Consider the following 22,736-nt stretch of genomic DNA (forward strand, 5'->3'; position numbering starts at 1 on the left):
GATCATTTCCACATACCTCATTGTTGGAGACTACTATGGCTGAAAGAGCCATCAGGGATTACATATGAGTCCCTTTGTTTTACACATGTTGTAACTGCAGCCTAGATATGGCCTTGCCAAGATCATAAAGCCCTGTCAAGACCCAAGGTCTCCTGGTCCTAGTATACTTACACTGTTAGTTTTAACCAGAATGAACCCATGACCTCAAACTGCACCACTAACTAACTAATGCCAACCCTAAGGCAAGACGAAGAATCAACCCAAATCAACCTCCACTGCTATAGTAAGTCACTGTATTATTAACTCATATCTCTATTAGGTACATAGTAAGTTCTGGGTTACATGTTTATTGAATGAAAAAATGCATAATTAGATCAAGAATACTATCCACATCCCCTGAAAATTCTGACTTTATATCTTATATGTTTGTTTTATGGTTATGGGTTCTAATGTTGACCTAGCAGTGAAACTCAATGAAACACCAACTTCTTTTTATTTTTTTAAGATTTTATTTATTTACTTATTCATTCATTCATTCATTCATTCATTCATTCATTTTAGAGAAAAGGAAAGCACCTGAGAGCAGAGGGAGGAACTAGGGCAAGGAGGGAGAGGGAGAGAGAGAATCTGAAGCAGACTCTATGCACTGAACATAGAGCCCGATGCAGTGCTCCATCTCACAACTGTGAGATCATGACCTGAGCCGAAACCAAGAGTCAGATGCTCAAGCAACTGAGACACTCAGGCGCCCCCAACGTCTTTTTAATAGCCATACATGTTGCTAAATAATGGCAGTGACCTATGACTTTTTTTTCTTCAGTTTTTTGAGCATATCCATTTACATGACCTTTTTTTTTTTTTTTTTTCTTTTTTTTTTTTTTTATTATTATTTTTTTTTATTGGTGTTCAATTTACTAACATACAGAATAACACCCAGTGCCCGTCACCCATTCACTCCCACCCCCCGCCCTCCTCCCCTTCTACCACCCCTAGTTCGTTTCCTAGAGTTAGCAGTCTTTATGTTCTGTCTCCCTTTCTGATATTTCCCACACATTTCTTCTCCCTTCCCTTATTTTCCCTTTCACTATTATTTATATTCCCCAAATGCATGAGAACATATAATGTTTGTCCTTCTCCGACTGACTTACTTCACTCAGCATAATACCCTCCAGTTCCAGGAGAAGCCAAGGGATACATGACCTTTTTTGGTCTATTGCTACCACCAGCACCCCCATGCCCAGTGTCCCTATTTAATACAGTGGATTTCCAAAAAGTCAATTATTCTTCCATTTTCCATCTCCTAGGCCTGTTAAGATATAAATTTATTTTGGAAACTTCTACTTCTTTCCATCAGGGAGAGGCCTTTGAGGTTGAGTCAGATTTAAGTCCATTTTTCAGGTCAGGAAACTAACAGCAAACAGCTTTTTGAAGTTCATCCAATGAGCTACTAACTATACTTTATTAAGACCTTTTAGAAGTATCTTCTTTATACCTAATACATCGTAATTATGAAATATATTCAAACATAACAAGAAATAAAAAACATAGAAAGTGAGAGCCACCAGTGATTCTATCCTCTAGAGAGAACTTGTTAGGCAAGTGATGTGCAGGGTCTGTTTTAAGAATCCTTGGTCATTTTTAGGAATCCTTCTAAACCTAGAAGCAACCACAGACTATTCTTTTTATATGATTTCCTAGAATACTCCTTCTTTAATTAAGCTTTGTTAGATAAAATCAGCTAATGGCAACCCCTTGTTAAAGGAAAGAAAGTCATTGTTTATGCCATATGGTGAAATAAGTCAAGAGTAACTTGGGGGGGCTCCAAGCTAATTGGCTATTGTCTTAGGACCCCACTTAGTAAAAGATACCGGCTGTTGACCGTCCATTTGCCTGATTAGCCCTCTGGTTCCTGGGTAGTCCTTGTTGGGACAAAGGAACCTGCTGTGCACTCATCTGCTTTTTTCTATTTGAAGCTACTAGAGGATAGTTCTGAGGTCTCTCATCCTTCAACACCCACCTAATAGTCTTCCTTCATATGAAAGAAAAACAAATACAGTCTCAAATGCTTCATTCAAAGGAAGGCATCACGACCTGGTGAACATTGGATTTTGAGAGGAGAAACTCCTCCTCCTTGCTCTTGGAATCCTGGGTGACCACTGACCTCTTTTCTTCCTGGAAAAAAAATAAAAAGCACAAATGACATGAATTGCCAGATATAAATGCAACTTCTTCTGTCTTTTGCAAGAGCATTTGCCTGACAAATGACAAGTAGCCAATATTTACACATTCTTCAGGTTTGGAGAGGACTAGCATGCAGTCCAGGTATATATGTTAAAATTTTATATTAGAAATAAGTAGAAACAAAACAAAAATCTAATTCTAGCTTTGGCTTAGAGGGCCTTCTTTATTTCAGCTACCACTTTACACTGCATCCCTTGGTTTTTATCTCTGATCTTGTGTGAACGACTCATTTATCTTTATCAATTTAGCTTTAGTACCTTGTTGGTTTGTGTTTACTTGAATTTTGAAGCATATAGTTAGTGCATAGGTATCCTGATCTTCTCAGATTTATTAAACACACTCATCATCATCATCATAATCTTTGGTATGGGCTATGTATTACTTTATATACACCTCACCAGGGATCATATCCCTCTGGTGTGTTACAGCACCATGACTGAGAACGATTGTTATATATGCCATAAATCAATCTGAGCCACTGATCATGACAGTATTCTGCTGGAATTTTTTCAGTGACATTCTGTTGCCATATAGTAAAGCCAAATGGGTTAGTCAGGCCTTCGTTCCCCTGTACATCTGCTCTTGCCCATCTTCCACCCTGCTCTCTCACCCCTGCATGTACAGTCCTGTCTGCCTGTGCTTCTCCCTGCCCACAGGCAGGTCCCTTCCCCTCTGTCAAATTGGGTGGGAGTCGCACCTCTTTTACCAGGACTCCTCCACTGTCCTCCTACACTGAAGCCACATGGTATCCATGGTCAGTGCTGCTCAGTGTACAGTCACATACTACCCTACCTAGGCAGGCACTTTCTCATGACTTCTGAATTAAACCATAAGGTCAATGAGATGGAGACCAAGTCTCAGTGAGACCCCATAACATCAGAGCAGGTATGTAAAGCATAGCACATGGTGCTGGCAAGTTGCATGACAAGTCTGCCAGTCTATTTATTGAGAACCTGCCCCATTTCAAGACCGCCTCATTTTAATAAGAGCAGTACTTACTATGTTTCAAACACAGTTCTAGGTACTTTACATATTTAACTCATTTAATCCTCTATGAGACCATTCCTACTATCCTATGTGACGATTCCTACCGCTCTCCCATTCCACAGATGAGGGTCTTAGAGCACGGTGAAGTTAACAGGAATTCCATTGTCAGATAGCAGAGCTCTTTCCCACATTTTTCTCTTTTAATCTCTACAGCAACCCTGCAAAGACACTCAGAGAGGTTGTCCTTGCCCCAGGTCACATAGCCAATAAAAAGCAAAGGGGGCCTATAAGTTTCAAAACCCATTCTCTTTTCCACTCTGCAATTCAGCTTCCCTAAGACTATTTTACCAGTTGCTTGAAAGTATTAAATTGTGAGGAAATCTGACACCAGCCCTAAAGTCAGGAGTTTACATAAAAGTCATTCTTTGTTGCCTTATCCAGGGCAGTTAATCTGTGCATGTTTCCTGTTGCTCCTATAACAAATTACCACACATTTTAGTGGCTTAATACAACAAGAATTTACTATCTTATAGCTTTGGAGGTCAGAAGTCTGAAATCAGTTTTACTTGGCTAAAATCAAGGGGTTGGCAGGCCCAAGTTCCTTCTGGAGGCTCTAGGGGAGAATCTGTTACCTTGCTTCTTCCAGCTTCTAGAGGCTGCTTGCTTCCTTGGCTCATGGCCCCATCTTCCATCATCAAAGCACTTCACTCCAACCCCTGATTCTCTCTGACTCTGATCCTCCTTCTTTCCTCTTAGAAGGAACATTGTGACAACACTGAGCCTACCTGGATAATCTAGGTAATCTCCCTCATCTCTACATGCTTAATAATGTCTGCTAAATTGCTTTTACTGTGTAAGAAAACATATCACAGTTTCCAGAGATTCTGATACAGATATCATTGCTCAGCCTACTACAGTCTGGACATAGATTGTGAACTAAGCATTAGTCTTTATTGGCATAAGATCCTTGAGAGGGATCCCTGGGTGGCGCAGCGGTTTGGCGCCTGCCTTTGCCCCAGGGCGTGATCCTGGAGACCTGGGATCGAATCCCACATCGGGCTCCCGGTGCATGGAGCCTGCTTCTCCCTCTGCCTGTGTCTCTGCCTCTCTCTCTCTCTGTATCTGTCATAAATAAATAAAATATTTAAAAAAAAAATAAGATCCTTGAGATTAAAATCTGCCTTCTACTACTACTCTACTCACCACTATCTGTAAGCTTCGTATGCATCAGTCTCTATCAATTTCCATTCTAGAAAATAAATGAAAATAGAAACAAGAGGAAAAGAGATAGATGCTCAAAGGGTTAACTGAAATGAATTAGGGAGTCCACTCTGAAGCATAATTTATATTTCTCTGTATTACGCATGTTTTATGATCAGAATTGTGTCCACCCAACTATACACACATATTGCACACATCTGTGCAGAGAAACAATCACCATGGTCCCTGCTTTCTCCTTTGCTTAATACTGATTATGTGGCCATTTCCTTATAATTTTTTTCTAAATCAGGGATACAATACAAAATGCCTATAGTTTAGCTGTATAGAAAGGTATATTACCAGTCCCTGCTGGTAATATGAAGAAAAAAGAGGAATTTTAATGACAACTACAAATGCTTGACAATTCATTTTTTTCATTTTTTAGATTTAAACACACACACAGAAAAGAATGACTTTGGTCTGGATTCGAGGGCTGAAGATTGGCAGAAACAATCAATTGAGTCATCAGTTTTGTTACATTCCAGTGACTAAAATATAAATCCTCATAATTTAGAAGCCATGCTTATTTAACATGTTGTATCCAAGGAGGAAAAAAAAAAACTACTAGGATGTTTATCTCATTTTTAGTAGTGTGTTTTGTAAGGAAATGGACACTTGATCCTACCTTTAGAACCAACAATAAATGTAAGCAAAACAGAGATTAGAAGTAAAATTTCATATGTGCAGTGTTTTCATTTTTACTTATTAGCAGAACGCTCTTTGTAATAATTGCCCTGGATTTTAGTGAGTGTGCAGCCGTTATGTTTCACGGAGTAACAGGAAAATTAAGCCCAGAAGATACACTATACTTTCAGGGTGAGGAAGCTCAGTTGATATTAGATGAACAAGGTAATTCTAATCCATAAAATGGTCAAGGTAAAAATTTTGTTCTCATTGAATGATTTTGAGTGAGATTCCAGTCCTCATGTTCTTTGTTTCTCTGAGCCCTAATTGACTGGGGCTCAGTGTGACCTCTGTTGTATACCAAGCACTGACTCAAACTGCCTTTTGATCTTCTCAGTCTCACATATCACAAAATTACCTCAAATTACAAAGATCTGATACAGAATTCAAAACACAGCTACCCACCACCCTTGCCAGCAGACCCAGTCTTCCTTCCTAGGTCACACCACCTTCTAGCATGTTCTCTAGTCCACGGCAAACCAAACCATTACAAAGAGCCTTTTACTTGGTGTCCCTGCATTATCTTATTTCTCATCCTTTGTGTCCCAACTTGGTATCAGTGGTTCTTTACTACAGGCCCTCTGTTGAACCTTTAAAATATTTATGAATGCTGAGGGCCCCCAAATAGATGGTATGGAGTGTTATTTGGACTCACTGGACCAGGAAACCTTTTCTCCTTGGTACACCAATTAATATCTCACAAGGCTGTACTCTTTAGAACCCATCAGCCTTCATAGCCTGAATCATTTTCTACAAATTGGATCATGTTACCCTCTACTGTAAAATCTTTAATGACACCCTATGGTCTTGAAATTTTGTCCAAATATACCCAAGGCCCTTCACTATGTTCCCCTCACCTGGCTTCTCAGTCTGGTTTCCTGACTGCAGCTTCCCCATGAACTCTGTGCTCTACCTTTTCAGGTCTCCTCAAAGATGCCATGTTCCTTTATACCATGAAGGGTCTGTGCACGCACAATGTGACTCTGCCACCACTCCTTATCTCCCTGGCCAGCCCCTCATGTGTCCCCTCTGTAGAGCCTTCCCCAATTTTCCATGAAGACTTTAGTTACCTCTCCTCTGTATTCCCTCTTTTGTAAAACTGATCACATTCAATAATAATTTTTTCTCCCTCACTGGACTGCAAATACATGAAGCTTAGTGTAACCAGTTTTTGGTTATCCTACACTCCCAGCACCTAATATGGTGCCTGGCACTCAGGAAGTACTCAGTAAGTGTTTGGTGAAAGAATGAATGAGTGGATGAAGAAAGGAATGTAATGAGTTAGAAACTACAGGCAGAGTACATTATGTTGAAACTAGGAAGCTGACCTTAGAAAGAACATAAATGTTACTTTGTGTTAGGGCTTAATAACATGACTAAAGGGACCACGGAAATGAACTCACCTCTCCGTAAATGGAGCTACATGAAGTCAAAGGTGTCAATATAGGCAGAATTTATTAGTGTGCTGATCATGGGAAAATCTTTAAAAATACAAGACATTTAGGCCACTGTAATTTTGTATAGAAACATAACTTTTAGGGCCACCTGAGTGGCTCAGTTGAGTAATCATCCAACTCTTGGTTTTGGTTTAGGTCATGATCTCAGAGTCTTGAGATCAAGCCTCAGGTGGGAATCCATACTCAGCACAGAGTCAGCTTAGGATTCTCTCTCCCTCTCTCTTGCCCCTCCCCCCCTCAAAAGAATAAATGAACCATTAAAAAAAAAAGAAACATAACTTATAAGTTCTCCCCTCATTGTATATTTTTTACTTTTTTATAAAACTAATGAACCTATGGCCATAAATTGTGAAACACATATGGCAGCAAAGATAAGCAACATAAGTACTATTTTTTGTTCTGTACTTTATTTATGGCACATATTTAAAAATAATACCCCTTACTAGAGATCTACCTCTTCATACCATAATATTATTTTAAATGATTCATAAAAGCAAACATTTTTCATTTAGTTTTATTAAATTTATTTTGCTGTTCTATTTTTAAAATTTTCTTTGCATTCTGCTTCTCACTTCAGAACTATCAGCCTCATCAGGTAATCCCAACATGTTTACAAAGTTGTCACAGACTTCAGAAACTTTAATAATTTGAAATTTTATCTATGGTTTTTAAATTTTTCTAAGAACACCTTTTCGGCAATGTAAACACACCAAGGAAATTTTTTGAGCCAAGATGGACTATTGTTTAAGAGCAAAATCCCTGACAACATTAACTTAGCTAGATAGTTGTCTACCATACGTGGAAGGTCACAGCACCCAGCAGAGTACACGCAGCATCTGGCTAAAACCCCCATTGCTGACTTACTTAGAAGCAGCTTCTGGTTAATGATAAAACAGTTCGATAAAAGGTATATGTTCAGCCCATCAGCGGGCTGTTTGTGTCACGTCTTTTAAACATCTGGATTTTTGGATCTTTTGTTCATCTAATCATCAATTCAACAAACGTTTATGAAGTGCATGCTCTTTGCCAGATGCTACACTAGGCACTAGGGAATAGAAGGATGATGTGCATTCCCTTTCCTCAAAAGATGCATAATCCTGTGTGCATGCAGGGAGGCGGGAAGTGGGGGGGGGGGCAGGGAGGAGCTGGCAGGCACATAAACAACTAGCCCTTATAGGAGACGCTTAGTATCCTTCCAGGTTAAGGCAGAGTAGGAGGTGACTCATTCTTTGAGCCTTTGAACTGGGCCTTCAAAGGTATCTTAAAAGTTTCTGGATAGGCAAAGAAGCAAAGGGCATTGCTCACAGAATGAACAATGTGGTCACAGGCCTGAGCAGAATGGGCATCTGTGTGCCCAGGGAAGGGCAAATTGTCCCCATGGCAGGCCAGCAAAGAACATGACTGAGCTGAGCTGCCAAGTGTAAGGGCTCTCAAGGGCATTCTCAGGAGTCTGAGCCTTATAACCTCCAGGGTGTTGAGAATTTCCTAAAAGTTTTCTGTGTAGATCAAATTCTCAAACAACAAGCTGATTTTCTTTATATTTTCTTGTAGCTGCTTTGTCACCATATTGTCACAGACTTGTGCACAGCACTGATGGGAATCACCTGAGGGTCTGTCCCTTAAATCACAATGCTATCTGCAAAATGATGACCCAGCTAGGTTATGTTTCATGAGCACAATTTTATTACATCTCCACCCTTAAAATAAGATCAATTGTTTTCACCATAGATTTCCTCAGTTTGAAAGAGAGAGAAAAATCACCTGCATTTCTCCTTATTGTCACATTGACCAAAAGGCTCTACCTGAGTGGCTTGGATCAGAGAGCTCTTCTGTTGCACCTATCTGTCTGTTTGGGAAGCATTTATTCAAATTGAATGGAAGCCCATGTGCCTTCTTAGATATTTAGGGAAAGAAGACTTTAGCCATCAAGCATTGAAGAGATCTGTAGTCCTACATATCCAACATCACTAGTGAAGTGCCTAAAATGTCAGTTACCAGATGACAGAAACTTCAAGAGCATGTTCTTTTATGCCTCACAGACTCAATAGGACTCATGGGGAATTTGTGAATTATAATCAAAGGAGTAGAATAAAAGTGGTTTGATGTAATGTTGAGGTTTAGGCGATAATGATTTTATGAATCAGCTATTACTTCTCTCAAAGAAAAATACACTGCATTTTCACTACAGTGTAGACACCATACCTAAATGTCCCATTCCTCCAGCATCAGTTATAAAATGTCACTCTACTGTTTAACTTATACACAATTACATTTTTTATTAGGAAAAAATCATTAATTAAAAAAAAATGGGGGCAGCCTGGGTGGCTCAGCAGTTTAGTGCCTGCCTTGGCCCAGGGCATGATCCTGGAGACCCGGGATGGAGTCCCATGTCGGGCTTCTTGCTTGGAGCCTGCTTCTCCCTCTGCCTGTGCCTCTGCCTCTCTCTCTCTCTCTCTCTCTCTCTCTGTCTCATGAATAAATAAAATATTTTTAAAAAATAATATTTTTTTTTTAATGGAGAGAGTATGGAAGAAAACTAGAGATGGAGACAACCAATCCTAAGGTCTCTTATTTGAGATGTAACTATCACAGTGGGGCAAGTTTGGGGCTTTGTTTTTTGGTTTTGGGTTTTTTTTAATTTTTTTAAATTTTATTTAAATTCAATTTGCCCACATAGAGTATAACACCCAGTGCTCATCTCATCACGTGCCCTCCTCAGTGCCCATCACCCAATTACCCCATTCCCCCCACCGACTTCCCCTTCTGCAACCTTTTGTTTGTCTCCCAGAGTTAGGAGTCTCTCATGGTTTCTCTTCTTTTCCATAATTTTTCCCTGAGGGAAAGTTTTGAATGCAATTCTAAAACACTAATATGAGCAACAAGAACCAAAATTCCTTCCTGTATAGAGTTAATAGGATAATGGATGATAATTTTCAAAGGGATGAAAGCTATTTAAAAGAGCTATTTAAAAATAATAAACAAAAAGAGGTTAATAGACTAGAGACTGTTTGGCCATTCTAGCGAGGTGGTTGAGGATACAATCTCCATGCAGGTAAGAATGAAATTAAACCTGAATAATTAGAAACACTCAGCCATGTGAAGAGTAAGAGGAGAGTGGGGCTGGGTGGAGAGAAGAACAAGTGCAAAGGTCCTGTGGGAAAAACAAGCTTGGCATGTTGGAGGAACAACACATACACACACAAAACCAGTGTGGCTGGTTTATGCAGGGAAAAGGGAGAATTGTATGAGATGAAATTGCAGAGGTGTGTCAGGTTCCTCTTGTTCTGTGCTAGAACCAAGAATCTAGAACCATGCTTGGTACTAAAGAAATTTTTGTCAAATGAATAAATGAAGTTAAAATTTGAGACAGGCTGTCTCAAAAGTTCCTTCAGGGCAGGAACCAGAACATTTAAGGCTTTGGAGGTCAGGGTTAAAAGAGTTTGGATTTTATTCTAATCACAAGGAAAAGCCATGGGAATTATATGATCTGATTTGAAAACATCATTCTTGCTTCTGTGTGGAGAGTAGACTTTAGATATGCTAAATATCTTCCACGGCTCTTGTAGATTCACCTTACCTTCTCCATCTGTGTCTCAGGAGGCTGACCTGTAGAGACTCCACTTTCTGGCTTCTAGTTGTGTTGAACCAATGGCATTTTCAGCAGGCTGTCAGAAGGAGAGCAGCTGTCTTCAAGTTGAGTACACCATCCATATCCTGCTAGGACCTAACTGAGAAAACTAGAGACTGGTTAGGAGGCTTTGTGGTAGTCTAAGCAAAGATGATGATATCATAATTTATTATTTGTTGCAGAGGTAAAGCTTATTTATTTTGGAGGGATATCTGAAAGTATTTGCTCACAGATTGAGTGTTAGGGAAGAGATGGCAAGAAAAAGGAAACACTCAAGACGTTTCCTACTGAATTCAGACATTTCTGTCCTGAATATGGAGCCATCAAATAAAGGGGGAAGGCTGAGAGGAGAGAAGATTTGGGGCAAGGACAGAAGGGCAAGATCACAGGTTCCATTTTGGACATATTTAGGTCAAGATACCTGTTTGCATTTAAGTGGACATACTGAGTAAGCAAAGGGGAGAAGTCAGAGCCTAAGATTTAAATTTTTGACTCACCAGGACAAGCTTTGTTTTTTTTTCTAGACAGTACAATTTCAACAAAATTACATTAAGTTCATGGAAGAATTTTAATAATTCATAGAATGGAAAGAATTGTGGAAAACACAGTCCCCAAGTTTGGCAGATTTTAGGAATCAGTAATGCACATGGTTAGTTGTATAATTATAAAAGAGTCCTGAAGAAAGGCTGAACAGTAAAGGTTATAACTAATCTGATGATAGAATAACTGGATGGTTGGAAGTGAGGATTCAATAAAAAGACAAGAAGGCTAAACCTAAGAAGTCATGCAAAAGACTATAAAACCAAATTGAAACCTTTAGCTGTCCGTATAACAAGAAGGCATATTTTAAGTATATGGAACTCTTAGCCACCAATTTAAATTTCCCCTAACCACCAACTTCAATTCCACAAATATTGAGGATTTACATTCGCAGAAGGCACTGTGCTAGACAGTGTGGGTACAAAACTCATTGCAGAAATAAAATCTTTGAGACCTTATTGAAGTGCTACTAAATGAGAGCTAAAATTAAGTTTTGCTTCTGCAATAAATGAAAAGGCCAGGGAGTCATCACAATGAGCCAGAGAAGCCAAAGGCCTGGCCCACTCACAGCTTGAAGCATTAGCTCTGAGGCTGTAGATTTTTCCTCAAATAAGGCTAAACAGCAAGCTAGACCAGTCCTTGGAAGGAACTTTTTGGATCTGTGATGAGTCACAACTGGCTGAAGACCACCTTCTTCAGTCTACCTACACACTCAGCTTCATGGCATAGCCTAGAAGCTGTGTTCAAATGTAGCCTGTTGGCTCCGAAGTCAAAAGGTCTAGGGAGAACACATTTTCAGGGCCACCACAGTGCCCAGATGAACTATTTGAGAATGTTGGTCCCCAACCTGAAACATGGACATACGCCATCAGAGATAGTCACAGAGTGGAGGCTGAGGATTAGAATTGCAAATTTGCATTGCAAAGCACCACCCCTCCAGTGGAGGAGAGGCTGAGACCAGGTTCTGGCAGGCTGGTGCTTAGGGGGCCTGGGGCTCTCAGCAGGAGGCAGCAGCAGAATACTCTCCCACTGCAAAGGGAGAGGAGCTCCTATAGCCACAGGAAAGAGAAGCTGTGCTTGGGCTCCCTCTCCAGTTGGATGGGCCACCCTAGCTCCAGAGCAGGTGCTCCATAGGAGGTAGGTGAATGTTGCATAGAATGGAAGTCAACCAGTTTCTGCCCCTGAGTGGCCTTAATTGAATCACTTCTTTCCAGCTTCAGCTTCTTTATTTGTAAAGTGGGGCTAAAATCTACCTCCCAGAATTTCTGATTTAATGGATCTGAGATGGGATTCATCTAGGCTTCAGAAATTTTAAAAGCTCCCAAGTGATTTTAAAGTGCATCCAGGGTGGGAACACAAAAAGAAAGTGACAGTTGGATCACAGCAGCATTCTGACCACACTCAAGGACACTACATCACCATCCTAACCTTGACCATGAGCACAAATCCCTCTTGCAGTCCAAGTAAGCCCACTGAGCACAGACACCTCTGAGAGACCACTGCTAGAGCAGGAGCTACTCCTTCAGCAAAAACGTTCAGGTTTGTATACCCAGCACTAACCTCCCAGTGAGCCCAAGGGCAGCAGGTGGAAAGAAGAAGACTATTCTGGAAGAAAGCAGAACACTCTCTAGAATGTTGACAGTAAAGTATCCCCAGCACAGAGTAGTCATCAATTGCTGATCTAAAAATGACTAAAGTTTAGATCCGACTAAAAATAACAGAAAACCCAATGACTTAAATAAGAGAGAAAAGTATTTCTCACTTGTATAAGCCCAGATTATCCAGGGTCCATGTGGTAGCTTCACAGTCGGGAAGATAGGCTACTTCCATTTGTTTGCCTATCACTGTCCAAGACGGGAGGTTAAATTTTAGACTTCATGTTCACATTCCAGCCAGCAAGGAGGAGAAAGGGACAGGGTGGGGGTGGGGTGTCACACACTCATTTTGTGGTCATTTCCCTGAAACGGCACACCACCTTCCATGTATATCCCACTGGCCAGCTCTCAGGCACAAGGCCAGGTGCACCTTCAGAGCAGATTGACAAATATAGTCTGTATGCTGGAAAGTCATGTGCCCAACTAGAAATTGGGGGTTCCTTTGCTACTGCAAGGGAGGGGACTACTGGGACAACAGCCAACAGTCTATGCCTGAAATCGCCTCCCTTGCCCCTCATGCGACTGGATTGTAACTATTCAGTTACATGTAAATAGTGTGTTTGACTGGAATCCCACTGAAAACCACTGAAATAAGACTATTTTCCTGCATCCCAATTCCAGTGACTCTAGTTCCCACTGCCCTGAGAAATCAACAGTCCTACAAGAAAAGTGTTCCAGGGGAGTTCTTCAGGAAACCAGGCCTTACCTCTAATGTGCTTCCTCCAGTAGTGAGGCAGAATGGATGTTTACACTTGGAGAGAAAGTCTTGCCTTCTGTGCAGATTAATTCCTGCAGATTTACACTGATGGCAGGCGCTCTCTCCTATTCCTTCTGGAGGCTGAACAGATTACTTTCACTGGGTCGTAAATATGTTTAACACCCTATTATACTAACCTTTTAAACCAGTTGTCTTGGGTGGCTGCAAATATACTTTAGGAACAACTTTCTATGATTTAAAGGCCCTTGAAATTCCTGGATGCTCTAGTTAAATACTTGAAATTAAGATTGGAGGGTGTAGATCTTGTGACAAACTTCATTTCAAAGAAAGGAAGCAAAATCCTTTGGGTTGATTCTTAGTTTTCTTCTTCTTCTTCTGTTGTTTTTTTTTTTTCCCCACTCTTTTCTCACCCAAGGCTAAGATGAGTACTGGCAGACAAACATACCACTGTCCTACGTTTAGATGGACTTTTTATTCCTTCCCCAGTGTTCCAGGACCTGTGGAGGGGGCATCCAGAAGCGTGAGGTTCTTTGCAAACAGCGCATGGCTGATGGCAGCTTCCTGGAGCTTCCTGAGACCTTCTGTTCAGCCTCTAAACTGGCCTCCCAGCAAGCCTGCAAGAAAGATGACTGTCCCAGCGAGTGGCTCCTCTCTGACTGGACAGAGGTACGTATGTATGCTCCTTGGAAGGAGATCATAAAAGAAGCATAAGGAAGAAGAGGAGGTACCCCAAATTTACACAAACAGAAGATGAAAACAGAACAAAATAATCCTCCTAGCATTTCAGAACTGTATTTTTGTAACCATTTATCCCATAATGTGCAACCAGCTTTTAACTAGGCTACAGGGACATGAAGTAAGCAGCCAGCCATTACACGACAATCAGAAGCATGGAATTGTAAACAGGTTCCTCGTGGAACAAAACCAAGCTTTGTCTGGCCCAGAATTCCTGTCAGAAGACTGTGTTGTTCTACCTTTATCCACACCCACCTTTCCGACCTCCCGGCACCTCCTCCTCCCAGATGTTTCTAGTCTCTACTCAGGATGGGCAAAGCCTCTTTCATTATTCCCTTCCAAGTTACTGGACAATAAGGAACATGATTTATTAAGAAAAGAAGGCCAGGGAAATCCTGCCTCTTTACTGTCAGTTTCCTGGCTCCAGGACATTAACAGCTTCCCAGCAAGAGAACTTGATTTCCCCTGCTGCTTGCATTTGGGGGGATGATTACATCAGCATCCACCATTCCTTACTTACCTCATAAGTTAAGATATACCCCCAACTCACTTAACTTTTCTAAATAATTCCTACTCTAACACTAGCCTAAATTAAGTCATTTACACCTAGCTTTGACTTGTTCTCAGCCCCTCTACCACTACTGTGAATTGTGTACAACTCCCCCAGCTTCATAGGCATGTGTGTCTTCCATAAAGAAGTCCCCCTAAAAGTATTGCCTCATATGCAGATTTAACCAAGAACAGAATTGCCAGGCCTGAAGTGAAAATCTTGGTGTAAAAAGCAGATTCAAGACCCTGTCCTTTCTTGCATTTAACCACTTGCACTGGGCTTGCTGATCCCATTGCCTTCTTGGTATCGTTGTGTGCATATGTGTATGTTCTATGTATTCAACAGGATGGGGCTTCTGGGGGTTGAAACACCTCACAAGGACGCTTGCTTCCACAGAGGGAAAAGCTGCCTCTGAAGATTAAGAGGCCACCTCTTTCAACCTGGGTTCTTAGAATTCTTGCGCTTTATCTAGAGCTTTATAGATATAAAGTTCACTCAGGTGGTGTTTACTAAGGGCATCGCGAGAATGAGGTAACCTACTTCACCACAGGTTTTATATTTGGCAATAAAATTGCCTTCTGGTGCCTCACCCCAAATGTCCCAGAAGAGAAATAGGTATGATTATTTTTTTTAATTTTAAGAACAATTATCTTTCAATAGGATAAAGGATTAAAAGCATGTAAAATAAGTGTGTGTGTGTGTGTGTGTGTGTGTGTGTACACATGTGCATGAACATGTAAGTGCCAGTTTTTCCATGGAATGTTGATTTGAGGTGTGGTGTTATGTAAGAAAAATCATAACAGAACTAACCATGTAGGAGAGTGCACCGAAGTAAGTGGCTCTAGATGGAGACTTCCTTCCAGGGGCATACGGTAAAAGGTGTCCTTCTACGAATTCTGTCGGTGATAGTTGTCCTGAGTGGAATGCTGAGGAAGGGACTTGTGCGTATTATCATGGACCTGCCATGTTTCTGGAGTTTGTGGCCTCTGAGCACATGGGACACAGAGAATTCAGAAAAAATTCTTTCAGGCCTGCAGATTTGAGGCAGGGCCCCTTGTTTTTAGGCACTAAGGAAAGGAGACTGCTCAAGTGAGGTGCTCTGAGTCCCTTTAAGTATCACAGACCTTTGGAACCCTGCTGTGTGTGCTCAGGAGTTGGACTCATAGAGGCACTTGGGTGGCTCAGTTGGTTAAGCATCTGACTCTTGATTTCGGCCCAGGTCATGATCTCAGGGTCATGAGACTGAGCCCCATGTGGAGATCTGCACCAGATGTGAAGTCTGCTTAAAATTGTCTCTCTCCCTCTCCCTCTGCCTTTCAAGTGTGCACTCTCTCTCTCAAAAAAGAGAGAGAGAGAGAGAAAGAGAGACTCAAAGGCAAATTTAGGTTCTCATCCTGACTCTGCTACTTACTGGCTCTCTAACCTTGGGCTAGTTATTTAACCTGTCTGAGCCTCACTTTGTGTATCTGAATATTGGAGATAATAATGTCCACTCATATGGTTTTTGAGAGGATTTAGATAAATGATGCATATAAAGCTTTGTGCTTAGTAAAAGTTAACCCTATTAATGTTATGGTCCTCTTCCATCCCTGCTCATTGTCAGGAGGAGAGGAAATAAAAGGAAGCACTTACCTGGACTGGCTAGACCCAGGGTCATGGCCTAGGCTTCCTGCGGGCTCTTCCAGTCTTCTTAGGAAGAGAAAGTCACACTTTGGGAAGTAGGACTGGTTAGCCCTTATGCGTGGAATGTTCTTAGGTTCTGGGTTATCTGGGCTGATGTGTAGAAATTCCAAACATTGGGGAGGGGCTGGGAATGGTGGGTAGGAATCACCAGTTCACTGGGATTCAACTCAAGCTGGTGCCATACAAATGTGCTCCCGGGGGTGTTCACAGAGGCTCTTATTGGCCCTGTCATCCAACAGCCCTTGCCTTGGCCCTGGTGCTCTGATTGAGATGAAACACGCATTCCACATCTCCTGCCCCCAAGACTCCCCTTGGAGAAAGGAAGACCTGGATGATCTATGGGTGTTTTTCATCCTCAAGTATCTGGGCTCAATCTTATAGTTACTGCACAGAATCCCTCAGAGACAGAATTAAGCCAAAATTTTAGACACTTCAAATGAAATTACTTTCAGATTCTATTCTGAGAATAAGACCCCTTAAAAGGTTTTACTTCTTTTCTTTAAAAGAATTCCTTGCATCTCTGGAAAGAGATGGCTATCATATATTTTTAAATCATATTTTTATGAAAGTACTTTCCCCCAAAAAATATAAAAGAAATTAAGGTCAGAGTAGTCAATTTTAGAGCTAGAAGGAACATAGAAGATTCTATAGCCTGGTGGTTCTTTTAAAAATTAAAGCCACAGAGGCCTCTTTTCAATTGAAATGTTACTACAAAGCCAAGAATCTCAAACAGAAAAAAAATCAGAGCTGTTTTGGTTGAAGTATGGTCAAGGGCCCCAGATCTCCATAGGTTGGATCTCCAGATCACCCGAAAGCCTCTGAATCACTTCCTCAACATAGAAGAGGGTTTGAAAATCCCTCCTCATGCTTAGTTTTCTTTTAGAGATCTGGAAACTGAGCCTCAATAAAGAACTAGACTTGACCAAAATCATAAACCAATCTTCAGAGATATAGTCTATTTTCCTGCTTGGCAGGACTAAACTGACCATGCTTTTAAATTTTCCAGGCTCTTTGCCTCCATCCCACCTGATCCCAGGATTTGGGGCTGTCATTTACAATAAAATAAGAGATGGGTAGAATCTGGAATCCACCATCATCAGGAAACAAAAGCAATGGGTTTCCTACCTCCATTTTTTTGCATCTAAAATGTCTTTCAGGGTGGCGTATATCACAGCACATTGCATGGAGTAGTTCATTTCAGCAGGTTAACATATAACACTTGAAAATATAAGATAATATTTTGGGGCTTAGTGTCATTTTTCAAGTTAACGTGGCACACTGCCATGACCCTAGTTCAGGTCTTTATCATCTCGAGCCTGGACTACTGTGGCAGCTCCTTAACTGACATCCCTGCCTGCCATACATCTCTTACTCCCTTCCCTCCCGGACACTGTTGCCAGATTAACCTTCTCAAAACACCTCTTTCATCATTTCACTCCTCCCTCCAATGGCTCCTCACTGCCTAGTGGACCAATTCCAAACCTTCTGTCTGAAAATTAAAAATCTCCAACGTCTGGCCCCAAACTACCTCTTGAGCTCCTCACACTCTCGACTTGTTCCCTCTGTTCAGTCAGACTGGTTTAGCTCTTCCTCGAAGCCTGCCTTGGATTCTTGCACTGAACTCTTCAACTGTCGCTCTGGATATTCCCCTGCCTCCCGTGCTTATCCCTAGTTTCTGCACACATTTGTACTTTACTCACCTTCAGAACCTCAGCTGGGAAATCACTTGTGCACCATCAACATTCAACCATTGTTAGCATTAATTTTGTAATACTTCACTTCTCTTGTAGTTTTATATTCCTACTAAATTCTTATATTACTGTCTAATTCTTTGAACAGCTTTATTTTTTTAAGATTTTATTTAAAAAAAAAAGATTTTATTTATTTATTTGAGAGAGAGCAAGAGTGATTGGGTATACGAGAGAAAGAGAGAGCACGTGAGAGAGAGAGCATGAGGAGGAGCAGAGGGGCAGAGGGAGAGGAAGAAGCACACTCTCCGCTGAGCGGGGAGCCCGATGTGGGACTTGATCTCAGGACTCTGGGATCATGACCTGAGCCAAAGGCAAACACAACCAACTGAGCCACCCAAGCACCCTGAACAGCTTTATTGAGGTATAATGTACATACTATAAAATTCAACTTCGCATTGTTTTCAAGGTTTATCTGTTTACTACATATCCAAAAGAACAACAGTCCTTTTATGGTAGAATAATATTCCACTATATAAATATACCATATTTTTGTTTATCCATTTACCAGTTGGTGGACATTTGAGTTGTTTCCACATTTTTCTCTGTTGAACATTCTCATTCAAGTCTTTGTGTGAATGGATGTTTTCACTTCTTTTGGGTAGATACCTACAAGTGAAATTGCTGGGTCATACTGTAAATTTATGGTCATCTTTGTAAGAAACTATCAAGCTGTTGTCAAGAAGGCTGCACTATTTTACATTTCCACCAACAAGATAAGAAGGTTCTAATTTTACACATCTACATTTACAATAACATTTGTTACTGTCTGTTTTTGTTATGGCCATTCCAGGGGATATGAAGTGGTATCTCATTGTGGTTTTGATTTCTATCTCCCTAATACGATATTTCATTTTTTTTTATTTTTTTATTTTTATGATAGTCATACAGAGAGAGAGAGAGAGGCAGAGACATAGGCAGAGGGAGAAGCAGGCCCCATGCACCGGGAGCCTGACGTGGGACTCGATCCCGGGTCTCCAGGATCGCGCCCTGGGCCAAAGGCAGGCGCCAAACCGCTGCGCCACCCAGGGATCCCCCGATATTTCATTTTAAAAACACATTTAGATTCCCCCCCACACACTCATTTGATGACAGCCCCTTGAGGTACAAACCACCTTGCACTTTTTTTCCCAGAGTTTCTAGCACCCGAGCTCAGACAAAGTAGATGTATGACGGTTATCGGATGCTTAACATTAAAATTATATTTGTGAAGGAAGGAAGAACATAATTAGCATTGAGTGTCATTTCTGTGTGTGAAATTCAAACTATATTATCTCATTTAATTCCCAACCTTGCTGGGGTGCCTGGGTGGCTCAGTCAGTTAAGTGTCTGCATTTGGCTCAGGTCATGGTCCCAAGATCCTGGGATTGAGCCCCATGTTGGGCTCCTGGCTCAGCAGGGAGCCTGCTTCTCCAGCTCCCCCCGGCTCATGCTTGCTCGCTCTCTCTCTCACTCAAATAAATAAATAGAATCTTAAAAAAAAAAAAAATCCCTACCTTGGAAAATAAGTGTACAAAGTAGAAACAGACTCTGAGTTGCCAACTGGTAAAATACCAAGCTGGGATTTGAACACAGGGCTCTATGACTCTGTAACTCTAAAGGCCAGGCCACATAAGTAGAACAGGTAGAGTGTCTACAGGAAACCTGAGAGCAGAGAAATCTTGGGATGTGTTTACAACATGGCCGTGTCTTCCCAAAGTGCTGCATACTTGATGTTTCTCTCTTTCAGTGACTGTTGCTTTTTTAAGCAACTTTTCTCGCATTTTGGTGAGTTTGAGAGTCCATACAAAAACCCATTAGCCTCTAGTTCCTGCATTTACGTACATGTGGTCCCTCTTTCCTCACCAGTGTTCCACAAGCTGCGGAGAAGGCACCCAGACTCGGAGTGCCATTTGCCGGCAGGTGCTAAAAACCGGGGTCTCGGCCATTGTCAATTCCTCCCTGTGCCCTCCCCTGCCCTTCTCTTCATCCATCAGGCCCTGCATGCTGGCAACCTGTGCACGTGAGTATGTCTGAGCTCTGGGGACAGGGGGACCGAACCCACCACCCAGGAGCGGCTGTGGCCACACGGTAGCTTTCCTTAAACCCAAGACCAGAGGGAGGCTGTCAGGCAGTAGGGCTGGAGGACAGCAGCAGGCTGGTGGGCTCAGCTGGAGATGGAAAAGAAATCTTAATTACACGTGGCCAAGCAGAATTCTCTTCTCTGCTGGAAAAACAGTTTGCAGGGGGTAGTGCAAAGTTCACTGGCTGGCACAGAGAGATCTGGAAGCTGGAGTCAGCATATTACCGATGAAGCCTAATGCTGTCCACTCGGGGGTTTTAAAATGCCCTAAACAGATTTGTTATGTTTAATATTAATCCCTGGAGTTGTAACACCTCTGGGCTCTCCTCCCCAAGTACCCTGCCCCGCCCCCCGCCCGTGCTCTGCAGAACACGAAGGGATGTGGAAACGGAGAGCAGTCCCCTTCCCTTTGTCCCCTGCCTGTTTTTATGATGCTTGTTTTCTTTCTTTTTGAATCCTTCTAATGAGAGGAACTGCCTCTGCCCCTGGCGTCCCCCTCCATCTAGAACCTGCATCTCAGCTTCTAGGGGTAGAAAGCCCCAGCAGGGTGATAGCAGGTTGCCCCCCCTGCACCCCATTAGTTGGAGCTTAGCCTGGGCGGCAGCCTGACGGCCCACAGCTGGCAGCCGCTTCCTCCCCGCAAAGCCTAGGGCTTGCGCCTCCCCTGAAGCCCTGTCTCCCTCCTCGGCTCCAGTGCGTCCGCTCCCTCGCTTCCCCGCCCCGCGCCCCGCGCCCGCGCCCGCGCCCCGCGCTCACTCTCGTTCTCCTCCGCCCTCCGTGCGCTCCCCTCCCACTGCCTCGGCGGCAGGGCCCGGGCGGCCGTCCAGCAAGCACAGCCCCCACATCGCGGCCGCCAGGAAGGTCTACATCCAGACCCGCCGGCAGAGGAAGCTGCACTTCGTCGTGGGGGGCTTCGCCTACCTGCTCCCCAAGACGGCGGTGGTGCTGCGCTGCCCCACGCGGCGCTTCCGCAAGCCGCTCATCACCTGGGAGAAGGACGGCCACCACCTCATCAGCTCGGCGCACGTCACCGTGGCCCCGTTCGGCTACCTGAAGATCCACCGCCTCAAGCCCTCCGACGCCGGCGTCTACACCTGCTCGGCGGGGCCCGCCCGGGAGCAGTTTGTCATCAAGCTCATCGGGGGCAACCGGAAGCTGGTGGCCCGGCCCCTGAGCCCCAGGAGCGAGGAGGAGGCCCCGGCGGGGAGGAAGGCCAGCCCCAAGGAGGCCCTGCACACCCACAAACACCAGAACGGCATCTTCTCCAACGGCAGCAAGGCCGAGAAGCGCGGCCCCGCCACGGACGCGGGGAGCCGCTACGATGACCTGGTCTCGCGGCTGCTGGAGCAGGGCGGCTGGCCCGGGGAGCTCCTCGCCGCGTGGGAGGTGCAGGACTCGGCCGAGAGGAACGCGTCCTCCGAGGAGGACCAGAACGCCGAGCAGGCCCCGCGGCCCCTGCCCTTCACCATGGTGACCGAGCAGAGGCGCCTGGACGACATCCTCCGGAACCTGTCCCAGCAGCCCGAGGAGCTCCGGGACGTCCACCGCAAGCACCTGGTGGCCCAGCTGGCCCAGGACATCTTCCGCAGCCACCTGGAGCACCGGGACGCGCTGCCCAAGCCCTCGGAGCGGAGGCCCCCCCCGCTGGCCGTGCCCCCTCGCAAGCACGTGTCCGGCTTCAGCAGCTCGCTGCGGACCTCGGCCCCCGCGGGGGAGGCCGTGGGGGGCCCTCGCCGGCCGCACCGCAAGCCCACCATCCTGCGGAAGATCTCGGCCGCCCAGCAGCTGTCGGCCTCCGAGGTGGTCACGCACCTCGGGCAGACGGTGGCCCTGGCCAGCGGCACGCTCAGCGTGCTCTTGCACTGCGAGGCCATAGGCACCCCGAGGCCTACCATCAGCTGGGCCAGGAACGGAGAAGCGGTTCAGTTCAGTGACAGGTGAGCCTGGCAGCCACCGGGGCTGGGGGGGGGAGGGGCGGGTGAGGGGCCACAGGTCGCCGCCGGGGTGCTCGCCGGGGTGCTCGCGTGGCTCTTCCTTCCAGGTGGTTCCAAGGGTAGGGCTTAGAACCCCGGGCCTCGGGCCTGGCAGCCTGAGTTGCAAGTCACCAATAGGCCTGCTGGAGCCAAGACTAAGTACTTGATTTCTCTAAACTGTATGCTGTCCTCTTGGTAAGGTAACAGTAACAGTGCCTATCCACCCCAGTCCCCGTAGGGTCCCAAAGATTAATGAGATATTCTCCAGATAGCTTTGAACTTTTGGCAGAAAGCTATCATTCAAGGCCAAGGCATTATTACATTACCACTCTGTGAGATGGCCCACTGAACAGCTTATCCATCAGAATACTGTCTCCGTGTGTGGTCCCTCAGGGCTGGAGAGAGAGTGCAGCCAGCACCTGCTGCTCCCTGTGGGTGAGCCCATCCTCTGTCTGGGCCCGACAAAGCTGGTTGTTCCAGAAAGCTTTTATTCCCAGTCAGACCTGTGATTAATTATCCTAATATCTCACGGTGTCTCTGTTTTGATGTGTCATTACGAGGATGACAGCATGTATTACTTACTGATTTCCTTGGGCCATGGCCATTTATAATGTAAAATCAATAGTAGTGGTAGAAGTTATAACAATAATATTTTTGAACACTATGTGCCAAGAACCGTGCCATAATTCCTGCATATATTCTCTTTTAATCTTTATAGTGGCCCTGACAACAATAATAGCTAGCATTAAGTGAGTAGCGACAATCTGCCAGGCTAATGGGGTCTTTGTGTGTTTATTTCATTAAATTCTAACTAA

The 22,736-nt window shown here is 43.8% G+C and overlaps 1 protein-coding gene across 4 annotated transcripts in view; it reads left to right on the top strand.

Annotated features, from left to right (window-relative positions):
- ADAMTSL1 (ADAMTS like 1) overlaps positions 1 to 22,736 on the top strand; it is an 873,417-nt gene that overhangs the window by 725,016 nt on the left and 125,665 nt on the right. For all 4 annotated transcript variants that reach the window (XM_077912089.1, XM_077912090.1, XM_077912093.1 and 1 more), the window contains 3 exons: positions 13,657 to 13,836; positions 19,735 to 19,888; positions 20,757 to 21,885. In XM_077912089.1, the coding sequence (XP_077768215.1) occupies positions 13,657 to 13,836; positions 19,735 to 19,888; positions 20,757 to 21,885 (1,463 nt within the window). The remainder of the gene's footprint in view (positions 1 to 13,656; positions 13,837 to 19,734; positions 19,889 to 20,756; positions 21,886 to 22,736) is intronic.

This window comes from Canis aureus, chromosome 10 (genome assembly GCF_053574225.1).
Source record: "Canis aureus isolate CA01 chromosome 10, VMU_Caureus_v.1.0, whole genome shotgun sequence".
NCBI lineage: Eukaryota > Metazoa > Chordata > Mammalia > Carnivora > Canidae > Canis > Canis aureus.